The sequence below is a fragment of the Piliocolobus tephrosceles genome, chromosome 10, assembly GCF_002776525.5.
Source record: "Piliocolobus tephrosceles isolate RC106 chromosome 10, ASM277652v3, whole genome shotgun sequence".
In the NCBI taxonomy this organism is placed as follows: domain Eukaryota; kingdom Metazoa; phylum Chordata; class Mammalia; order Primates; family Cercopithecidae; genus Piliocolobus; species Piliocolobus tephrosceles.
In genome coordinates this window covers 62,340,328-62,352,202 of record NC_045443.1, presented here as the reverse complement: position 1 = coordinate 62,352,202, position 11,875 = coordinate 62,340,328, and the positions used below count along the sequence as shown (strand labels likewise).

The following is an 11,875-nucleotide window of genomic DNA, read 5'->3' as shown; positions in this document are numbered from 1 at the left end:
ATGGTTCTAACTCCCAAATTGTACCTCCCTCAGACAGTTCTCAAAATATCTCAGAAATGTAGATCCCCCTTCACTTGCTAGAAACATCCACCTAAATGTTTTATAGGCAGGTCAAACTCAACATAGCCAAAACCCCAATTTATCATTTTTCCTATCCAATCTGTTCCTTAAAATGTTGGGATTTTAGATTTCCCATGCTAAATAATTAGATATCAGTTTCTCTCTCAATAATTAATCAAGTCTTTCCCATTTTCTTATTCTTCAAATCTTTTCTCTATTTTTCACGTCAACAAATCCGTATCATCCATTTCTCACCTAAACTCCCTTTAATATCCAACATCCAATCTTCATGTGACCTACAAAGACTTCCGTGGTGTGACCATTGGCTACCTTTCTTATCTATTTATGTCCTTAAGCTTAGTGATTCAGTCGTAAGAAATTGCTTATGGTTTTTTTTAATTTTTTGTTTCAAGTGAGTCTTGCTCACCAAGGCTGGAGTGAAGTAGTGCAATCTTGGCTCACTGCAACCTCCACCTCCCGCATTCAAGCGATTCTCATGACTGAACCTCCTGAGTAGCTGGGACTACAGGTGCATGCCACCATGCCTGGCTAATTTTTTTTTTTTTGTATTTTTAGTAGAGACGGGGTTTCACCATGTTGGCCAGGCTGGTCTTGAAATCCTGGCCTCAAGTGATCTGCCCACCTCGGCCTCCCAAAGTGCTAAGATTATAGACCTGTGCCACTGGGCCCAGCTGACTTATTTTATTTAGATATGGGGTCTCATTCTGTCACTCAAGCTGGACGCAGTGGCATGATCATAGCTTACTGCAGCATCGAACTTGTGGGCTCAAGCAATCCTCCCACCTCAGCCTCCCAAGTAGATGGGGACTAGAAGTGTGAGCCACCACGCCCAGCTAACTCTTTTTCTCATTTAGAGATGGGTCTAAATGTTGCCCAAGGCTGGTCTTAAACTCCTGGCTTCAAGTGATCCTCCCGTCTCAGCCTCTCAACTAGTTGGGATTACACACATGAGCCAACACACCCAGTTCTGCTTTTAGTTTGTGCATAAACTGGGTTGTTTCTCATCAATATTTGTTCATGTGCTGTGTATACCTATATTGCCCTCTTTCCAGTTTCAGGACCATTCTCAGGTCTCCAGTGTCTACCCATGAAAGAAAAAGTAAATCTGAGTTACACAGGCTCTGCTGGTTTTAAAATCTAAGAATCAATAAAATGTGTCTATCCTGTTACCCCTAGTAGAGGTTCTTAGGCATAGAAAACCACCATGAGAATGCATTTCTTTATGACCAATATTCATGGTCATAAAGTTTAACCAATGGGGCTTAAAGGTCAAGAGCATTCTGGACATTCAGTTTATTTAAAGCACAACTCTGGTTCCTAATCATCTCAGTTCTTAAATATCTGTTCTTCAGCATCCTTCCCAAAAGAGTGATTGCCAAAATTCTGCTTGATTTAGCACCCTGTATGAGTCATCCGGAAAAAGTGACTTGCCAAGGTAAGTCTAGGAAAAAAAAAGGCAAAAATGCCATGGAGGGGACTTACAATAATGTGATGTCAACAGGAGCAGGGAGGAAAAACTTCAAGATAAATCTTATTAAAGGAAACGTTCTGGGCACACGACACATCAAAACACAGTTCACCTGGAAATCATAACTTACCATTCAATCTGTGAATACAAGGAAAATATAACAAAATCCAACATCAGCCTTCAATATTCACAAGATATTCATGAATCTACATACCAATGAGTATTGATTTTATAATCACACAGATCACATTCCTTTTCATGAGCTCCTGAGAGCTCAAGGGAAATGTTATCATTGTATCTATACTAATTGTATACTAACTATAATTAATTGCATCTATACTAATTAAGAGTGTTCAACTGAATTAAAACAGGACTCAGTTGTTGCCTCACCTGCCCTGAGGTCTTCTCTCTATATTAAGATGCATAAAAGGTGCCTTTCTTTACTCGCAGAATTCTTCTGCCTGTTTCGCTCTCACTATATTTTCCACATTATCTTTTATCTGCTCTGTGTTCTTCCTCTAGACTGTGACCATCTTGAGGATTGGGTCACGTGTTTTTCATCTTTGTATCCCTAACGCGAAACAGTACTTGGCATTTGTTAGTAATCAATAACTGTACCACATGACTGACTAATCTAGTCTTCTTTTTACTTGATTAACATATCAAAAAGTCTAAACCAATGCTATTTAAAGTAACTAGCCTATGAACTGTTTGTTAATAGTTTATAATGCAACAGAATTCAAGCCAGAATGTTAAAAGAAAAAGAAATGCTTCCTTTTAAAGAAAGTCTTGCTTGAAAAACTATCTAGCAGAACTAATGCTTTGTGATGCAGCTGATTGACATTCTTGCCCTATTTTGGTTCAAATACTTGAAAGTTGGATGAACACATTTTCATGAGAAAAAATAAAATGCTAAGGGGATGGATAATTAAAATTAACTTTATGGTCTTCATTCATCTTTATAAGCACAAATATTCATAGACTGTCAAACTGATTTAAACTAAAGACACCTATTTTCACGGGTAAAAAATAAATACAGACACAGGGCACTTAAAAAGTTTTTAAAAAGCCAAGACACATAAAAAAAAACTAATAAATTTTTAATTAGAATTTTTTTCCTTTTTTTTTAACAGGACAAGTAACAGATTACATCAAACTTCAGAACTTCTCAAACACCTAGTTATTATACACATTCCCATCTGTCTTGCAGGGAGGGATCTTGGTCGGCTTAACAGTTTCAGGTAAAATAAGCTGCATAATAGTATATATTACAATAATAAATGTACAATGTTTACATGAAGTATGTTTTAGAAGCAAGAAAAAGATGCATCTGCATCAAAGGCGACCTTTTAAAATGCCACAACTATTTTTTACATTCACTCTTGCAACAGGTTACAAGATGGGGGGTCACTAAGCTCAGATAAATCACTAAGATGCACATAAAATACAGGAAGATTGGTTACTTTATATATTATATATATATTTATATTTTCACACGTTAGCATCTGAGACATAAACTGAGAATTTAAAATTTATTCTCTTCAGATAACAAATCATTTTTTATTCTTCATAAACAAGGTGCCCACAAAAGCACATAGGTAAGGCACAATAGGGCTTTCTGTTACAGAATAGTGTGCATCATGTTTACTTAACCAGAAAACGTGCATTATCTGTGCAAGTTCATGCTGCAAACCCAACGCATACAATAAAACGAAAAGGAAACTGAGCTTTAAATAAAACCAAAATTGGTACAATTCCAGCTGCTTCACATATTCATTTGGACTGACAATTATATATCAACAGGTTATTTTTAAAAAGCCAATTGCAGATTACAAGTAAAATTTACTCAGCAACTATTTTTATCTGAAATCAAAAACAGTAATAAAGTAAGTTTACTGAAACAAATTAAATACTGAGGCACAAAGCAATGGTCAATCGTGCATTTACTATACTGCAAACTTTCATGACCCAAAATTGCAAGTATAATTTGTCAAATACACATTTTGCTGCAACAATGTGCCCTGCTTTAAACTTAACATATAACAGAGGCACTAACATATCATTAAATTATAAATAGATTGGGAAAATGACTTAATCCCAATGGTACTATGTCACAGCCCTGGCATCTATAATAAATACAGCTTTACACAAAATATTTTTCCAATATCTGCCAATTTCTTCTTTATTGCTCACATAAATTTGAATCTATTACAACTGGTATCAGAACTTTCACACAAAATCATACTCAGACATTTTTATATAAAACCTATAAAAGATATTTTAAACTTGTATCTAATACTTCCAGGTGTTTGGCTGTTTGATCTATGCAAAAGTACAGCCATATGTGTATATCTGTGTGTGTGTATATATATACACACCTATATATATACACACACATATACACATACATATATACACACACATTAGATTATGAATAAAATAGAAAGCTTATTTTACTGCTTTAATGCAGACATCTTCACAAAACAAAGACTACTTTCACCACCACCAGCATTTATACATATATACAAAGCCAGTTTAAGTACATATACATCCACTTACACATATCTGTAACCACTAAGCCCAAATTAATTTTCCCATATTCCAGCTGTAGCAAATGAATCACTTATAAGCAACAGAAACCTAAGGTTAAATTGGGAAATCAACAGTTTTACCACATTAGCCTGTAGGAACTATGCAGGTGACTGCATACAAAAATTCACAACATTAGTTCACAAGAAAGTATGGGACTACAAGAAGCCTTTTCATCATGCTTTTGTGTGGTTATCCAAACACTTCTTGGTGCAAAAATACAACCACCACATCTGAAAATGCTTAATAAAGTCAATGTTCCTCATGCAAAACTTTAAATGCATTGGCTTAACTGAGCTCCAAAAACTGAATGAAATAATTATCCTACCTACTCAGCATTGCTGCCTCACTGCTAAATCCCTTTGGAACCTTAAGACTTCTGGAACGTTCAGAGATGTATTCATCAATAAAAATATTACATACAAAAAGCATTTAAAAAGGAAGACAAAAAGCCAAACAGGAATTTTCCTATTGTAAGTAACAGTCTTAGAAATGGAAGGAAATCTTTTCAGGAACTTCCTTGAGAATTGGTTAGGCCAGTCCGAAGACGAAGATGAGACATAGAGTTCATATGTTTATTTGATGGCTTCAATGGAGTGTTGGAAGTGAGAGCCTGGGGAAAGCGATGGTGGTATCTATCTAGCCGTAAATATTTTACTGTAACCAATTTCCCTGTTGTAAGATAGAAATAATATTTTAGATCAGTAAAACTGTTTAATATCTGCAGAAAATTAACTGTGGTAAAAGACATATGAGCACAAAACATAAGTCATCTAAAATTATTACTCAAAAAATTGCTAACCTAAATTCTTTTACTTGAAATCTGGTATAGTTTAAAATTAAACTATAACTATCTTTTCAAAATGTTTGTAATACTCAAATTTCTTACCATCAAACCAAGAGCCATGTAATGCTTTAAAAGCCTTTCCAGCATATTCTGGAGACAGACATTTAACATATACACAACCCTGGGATATTAAAAAAGAAAGAAAATAGTCTTAGTTTAATAGCAACAAATCCAAAACATGAAATTCAATACTAAAAGTTACTTTACCTCACGTGAATTTTTGTCTACTGCAATGTGAACAATGCCATCATTATCACTGCATTTTTCTAAAATTGCTTCTTGAATTGCCAAATGCCACTGATCCCCTATTTCCCTAAAAGTTAATGAAAACAAAAATCAACAACCATATTCCTACTCGGTAAAAATTCTTCATTGTCTCTTACAACATATATATACTACTAGAATTGGGATAGTTTTAAAACCACATATGATTTTAATTGGTATTAAGTAAATGTTTGTTGACTAACAGGAGGTGGTTAAAAATAATAATTCAGAAGTCTCAGCCCTCCTCTCACATTCCAGTAAGAGTGCAGAGAACTGGCCGGGTATGGTGGTTCACGCCTGCAACCCCAGCACTTTGGGAGGCCAAGGCAGGCAGATCACGAGTTCAGGAGATCGAGACCATCCTGCCTAACATGGTGAAATTCCATCTCTACTAAAAATACAAAAAAAAAAATAGCCGGGCGTGGTGGCGGACGCCTGTAGTCCCAGCTACTCGGGAGGCTGAGGCAGGAGAATGGCGTGAATCTGGGAGGCGGAGCTTGCAGTGAGCCTAGATCATGCCACTGCACTCCAGCCTGGGCGACAGAGTGAGACTCTGTCTCAGAAAAAAAAAAAAAAGGAGTGCAGAGAGCTGAGGCAATAAAAGACTAGCTCACCGCTGCAGAAAAAATGGATTGGGTCATTCCTATGTTTAAAAATCCTGTGTACTTACAGTTATTTCTGTTTTCTTTCTAATGTTAATAAGTACTTTAAATGAGTTGTGAACTTATTACAGTTGTAAAAGTTAAATGTTATTTATTTATTTTGAGACAGGGTCTTGCTTTGTCACCCAGGCTGGAGTGCAGTGGCGTGATCTTGGCTAACTGCAACATCTGCCTCCCAGGCTCAAGCCATCCTCCCACCTCAGCCTCCCAAATGGCTGGAACTATAGGCGCATACCACCAATCCTGGCTAATTTCTTTTGTATTTTTTGTAGAGACAGGGTTTTGCCATGTTGCCCAGGCTGGTCTCGAACTCCTGAGCTCAAGTGATCCACCCACCTCGGTCTCCCAAAGCACTGGGATTATAGGTGGGAGCCACTGTGCCCGGCCAAATGTTATTTTCTTTAATTGTAATGATATGTTCAAACTCCTAAAGAAAAATCTTAGTAAATACTATATTTGAGCTTCTCTTTTCCAAAATAATGATACAGGACTAACATTTTGTACAGCCACCTTACTATAACGACAGTTCTAAGGTTTTTCTGCTGTAGTAATGGACATTTGTCTTGCTCGTGAGACAAAGATGGTAGGAGAGAGAGGAAAATGACTTCACTTTAAATCACAAATTTTCACCTTAGGTAATAAAATAGTGGACTTGGGAATTCCTAAGATATGAGGTGAGATTTCCAACAGAGGTATCATCATACTGCTAATTGTTTCTATCTCTGCAAAATTAGAGGCAGTGTCTCTGTGTGTGTGTGTGTGTGTGTATGTGCGCGTGCAAACAGGTGGCATACTGCTTCCTCACATTTCCAATTTTGCTGTCACTTATTTGGAATTTCATCAATGAGTGATGAGACTCGGGGTATTTTATACATATTGTAATTACCACTGTCGGGACTTTTAAAACAAAAAGAATTTGATCTGTAATATCACTCCACTGTCGGGACTTTTAAACAGAATTTGATCTGTAATATCACTGGATAGATAAGCAGTACCCTCAGGAAGCTAACTGTAAGAATTATTACAGCTTATATATGAAATACAATGAATTCTAAGGTAGTCACTTTTGACTGTGCTATTCTCTGGAAGCATATGTTGTTTGAATTATAAAGTCTGAGAAGTTCTTCAAATATTACATGGACAAGTGGAGACAGGACTTTGTAGAGAAGCAGGTGTTTACAGGAAACTTTTTACAATTTGAGATTTGAAATTTGTAAGAAGCAGTGATTTTTTTATCTATATTTTCTACTTAGGCAAAAATATTGACAGTCATGTATAATGACATGAGTCATTAATTTGCCTCAAGCATTTATCTATTTATCTGCTATGAGGATTCATAGGGAATACAAAGATTTATAAAAGTGTTACAAATCTTTACACGTTAGTGTCCTTTGGCCAAATCTGTGCTTGGAATTTAATGAAAGAGAAAAAAGTAACGTTTCTGTAGTAGAGATTCAGAAGAAAAACATTATCAATTACAGACACACCATTATAAGAATATCATGCATTTTCCAGCCAAATATACAGAATAAGAGTTACATGTACCCCTGATCATAATACTTACATAACGGGATCAAACATATTCCGAATCTTTAGACACGGTGTCAAACTATTTGGCGGTGAATTTCTTCTATCTAAATGAAATGCTACAAAAAACAAGTTAGATTTACTATTTGTCATTGTTCCAATTTGTTGAAAGGTATTCAATTATTCAGTTCATTCCAAAAATATTCACTGCTTGCTTTTACTAGGAGCCAGACCCCTGGTTAGATGTTAAGGTGAATAAGACAGTCATTGCTATCAAAGAGTTTACAGTTTAATGGGAGAGACAGATGATAAACAGTGTCATGCAAGAAAGTACCACTGTGATTATTAAGTCCTAAGAAATGAAAGTATAGACAGCTTTTTAAAGGTAACTTAACCTCATATGAGAAAATAAAAGTTCCCTGAAAAAGTGAAATTTATGTGGGAACTGAAGAATAAAAATTAGCAGGGTGAAGAGAAAAGGAAAATTTCAAGCAGAGGTGATTGCTTGTACACAGCTCCTGGGGCAAGAAGGAGCAAATGTGGCTGGAGTAGAAAGAACAGAAAGATAAATCTACAGAAGATGTCAGATTATTTAAGATGATGTAGGCTACAAAAAATTATTTGGGCATTATTGTAAGAGTAATAGAAAGCCACTCAAGTGTTTTTAAGGAGAAGAGTATGAGATCTGTCTTTTAAAACTACAAATTTTAAAATACATTGTTATGTGGAGACTCAGGTAAAAGCATAAGTGAATGCAAGGTGACCAGTTAGAAGGTTATTATTATATTATAGTTGTCTAAGAAGGAGAGGATAATGATGTGGGTAAGACAGGCCAACAGTGCAGGTGACAAGTGGATAGAATCAGGGCATATTATGAAGTAGACATGACATGACCTGTTGAAAGATTGGACAAAGAGGGATAAAGGAGAGATTAAGAATTACCCCTAAGTTTACGCAGAGTCAACTCAGAAAAGGTATCATTAACTAGACTAGGAACACTGGAGAGATCAGGCTGGTGTACCTGTTGAATCTGTGGTGCCCACCTCCTAGTAGAGAAATATATAGTTGGGTACAAAAATCTGAAAACCAGACTTCATTCAAAATAAAAAATTGGGGAGTTATCCCAATATGGTAAATTAAGTCACAGCAAGATGATCATCTAGGAAGAGATGGCAGAGTGGGAAAAAAAAGATGGCCTTGAGAAACTCTTAACACCTAGAGGTGAAGAAAAAGAGGATAATCTAGAAAAGGACTGAAGAAAAGTCTGAGGTAGGAGAAAAAAAAAAAAAAACCCAGAAGAAAGTGGCATCCCCAAATCCCAATGAAGAAAGTTTCAAGGAGGGCTGAACTGTCAAACACTGTTAACAGGTCAAGTAAAATAAGGAATTATCTATTTTCAGTTTATAGGGAAACTGAAATGCATGCATCATTTAGAGGAAATAGTATAATCGTTGGCAACATCAAAGCATCATTTTTTAATTTAAGTTCTGGGATGTATGTACAGGACATGCAGATTTGTTACACAGGTAAACATGTGCCATAGTGGTTTGCTGCACCTATCAACTCAAACCCATCACCCAGGTATTAAGCCCTGGATGCTTTAGCTATTTACCCTGACACAGCATCACTTTTATGCCATGTTTAAAGAAGCCTCTTATTCAAGCTTTTTCAAAGTGAAAATTAATTGGAGAATAAAAAAGGAATGACTGGACTTTGTATTGCATGTCCAAAACAACTTACTTACCTTTTCCACAAATACTATGTTTAAGCAAATATTGCCATACTTTTATAAGAAAAAGTCCTAATTTTCTGATGCATTGTTTTCTGCTTTTCTGTGTAGCAAAGGTTTGGGTACATATGGCAGCCAATCTTCAAAACCCCCTACAAACTTACCCCTTCCTTATTTATACATGTTTTTGAAACTATGTAGGCATTAAGAAAAATATGGAAAGATACCCACAAAAGTTACTTGGCAGGACGGATATATAAATAGAAAGGTCTTAGTAAGAGGAGGCAGGCAAAAATTGGAAAAAAAAGAGCAGTTAAAAAGTTATGACTTCACTTATATACATACAGGTTATATATATTATATTGTATATGTAACATAAATTGTTATTTACATAAAGAAATTAGATGAAAAGAATGCAGTTAATATATATAATACTAAGTTGTTTTGTTAAGTGAAATAGGCAAGATTCAAGGAATATTCATCTTTATTAAAGATAAACCATTTATGTTTGCATTAGCAAGGACAAAAGTGTGGAAGGATACTTAAGAAGCTAACACTGATTCCTTCTATGAAATGGAACCAGAAAGACAGCTTTGCCTTCATACATCTTTGAATTGTACTGTTTCACTTAACACATTTTTGTCATTTTGAAAAATTGGAAGAAAATTACTTTCTTGATGTTTAAAAATACATACCTTGACCTTGCCATACTTTAGAAGGTATAACTAATATTTTGTCACAGGATGCAGAAGGCTGGATCCACCGCCAAACCAGAAAATCTGCACCACCTATTCTTCGTGTTTCCGTGCGAACTCTAGACTCATTAGCAGCAAGGAAGTCAACAGCTCTATCCCAGACTTTCTTCATTTTTTTCCTATCATGTGAACAAAAGGGCAAATTTACTATCATCTTGGCTTATGTCATCTTTTTGAAATATTAGTATCTGAGGTAATGTTAACTCTAGCTGTTCTTACCACTACTCATGGAGTTTGTTCAAAGAAGATTTAGATGCCTATACCTCATCTCAGATTTACTGAGTTTCAATTTCCAGAGCTAGAGCACAAACATCTGTATTTTTTTCCCCCAAAGCTCCACTGGCGATTACGTGTTGCTAGGGTCAAGATGCTGCTTCAGGATATGGAATTATCTATTATTTTCAAAAAGTTGTATTTAGTTTTTACTTTAAAAGCTTCATTAATAATAAAGTTAGTACTTAAAAAACATTAGTAAAACACCAGCCACTGGCTATCATCTATTTCTTTATTAACATGAAATTAAACGAAATAAGATGGAGACTAACAACAAAGAATCAAGAATGCCTAGGAATGAGAATGACTTAGAAATCCAAGTGTCACTCAAAATCAGGAGAATAATAGAAGAGAATTTAGAAAGAGAGTATAAAGTATAAACAAAACAAAACCTGTGCAGTAAGTTAGTCTAGTTGAGAAGGGTCACAGCTCTCAATATAATTTTCAATACTGCAGAAAGCACCTATGTTTTCTGATTTACTTGAACTCATAATGCTTTGAACACACCTGTCATGAGGCTGTATTAAGGAATCGCGTACATGTGGAATAGGCATGTAAGGCTGTAAATCTTTGTTTTCCTGGCAGGCTTCATTATGACTTCGTAAAACATCTAAAAAGAAATAAAATTTACAAAGGAATCAATCACTTGCCATAATGTTGTAGTTTAATCACACAATGACTCTTCCAGAAATAGTTAAGACTCTTAGAAGTAGTTGAGATTCTTAGAAATACCATACCTATAATCTTCACCACCATATCATACATCTGCCTTGTTTCTTCCTCTTCTTTTGTCCATCGATATTTCATGTAACGCAGAACGACACAAACCATCACTACACCTGTAATATTAATATACTTTGTGTTTTAAAAATTGTGGTCAATATCACTCAATAATATTGCAGTGATTATTTTAACTGCCACAATGGAATGAATCTTCAAGACAGATGGCTGAATTAGCTATACGATTAAAACTACATAAAAAAATTTAATACTGAACATTTTCCAAAGTTTCACTTCTTTCTAGAAAAAAAGCATTTCTTCCATTACCTTGACAAGTGAACATTTAAATTCTAACTACTATTTAAAAAAAATTAAATATGTTTCACAAACTTTTTTCCTTTGCAGCATAAAATGACTAGAAAAGTGAATCTCATGAGACTAAACATACTAAATCTTACAAAAATCATCTTAAAAAAGAAAATGAATTTTTCTTTTGTTGTTGTTTTTGAGATAGGGTCTTGCTCTGTCATCCAGGCTGGAGGGCAGTGGTACAATCATGGCTAACTGCAGCCTCCAACTCCTGAGCTCAAGAAATCCTCCTACCTCAGCTTCCCAAGTAGCTGGGACTACAGGCACATGCCACTATGCCTGTCTAATTTTTAAAATTTTTTGTAGAGGTAGGGTCTCACTATGTTACCCAGGCTGGTCTTAAATTCCTGAGTGCAAGCAATCCTCCTGCCTCAGTCTCCCAAAGTGCTGGGATGACAGATGTGAGCCACTAAAGCTGGCCAAAATGAATTATTTGTAAAGAAGAAAGAAGAAGGAAGAAAGGAAGGAAGGAAGGAAGGAAGGAAGGAAGGAAGGAAGGAAGGAAGGAAGGGAGGGAGGGAGGGAGGGAGGGAGGGAGGGAGGGGAAAAGAAAAGAAAAGAAAAGAAAAGAAAAGAAAAGAAAAGAAAAGA

At 35.6% G+C, this 11,875-nt stretch overlaps 1 protein-coding gene across 1 annotated transcript in view; it reads right to left on the bottom strand.

Annotated features, from left to right (window-relative positions):
- Nucleotides 1-2,630: 2,630 nt before the first annotated feature.
- Nucleotides 2,631-11,875, bottom strand: part of LEMD3 (LEM domain containing 3) — a 79,407-nt gene continuing 70,162 nt past the window's right edge. Inside the window, exons 7-13 of the mRNA XM_023225121.1 lie at nucleotides 10,933-11,034; nucleotides 10,703-10,805; nucleotides 9,863-10,041; nucleotides 7,476-7,557; nucleotides 5,193-5,298; nucleotides 5,028-5,106; nucleotides 2,631-4,810 (exon numbers count right to left, since the gene is read on the bottom strand). Of these exons, the coding sequence (XP_023080889.1) occupies nucleotides 4,647-4,810; nucleotides 5,028-5,106; nucleotides 5,193-5,298; nucleotides 7,476-7,557; nucleotides 9,863-10,041; nucleotides 10,703-10,805; nucleotides 10,933-11,034 (815 nt within the window). The 3' untranslated portion in view covers nucleotides 2,631-4,646. The remainder of the gene's footprint in view (nucleotides 4,811-5,027; nucleotides 5,107-5,192; nucleotides 5,299-7,475; nucleotides 7,558-9,862; nucleotides 10,042-10,702; nucleotides 10,806-10,932; nucleotides 11,035-11,875) is intronic.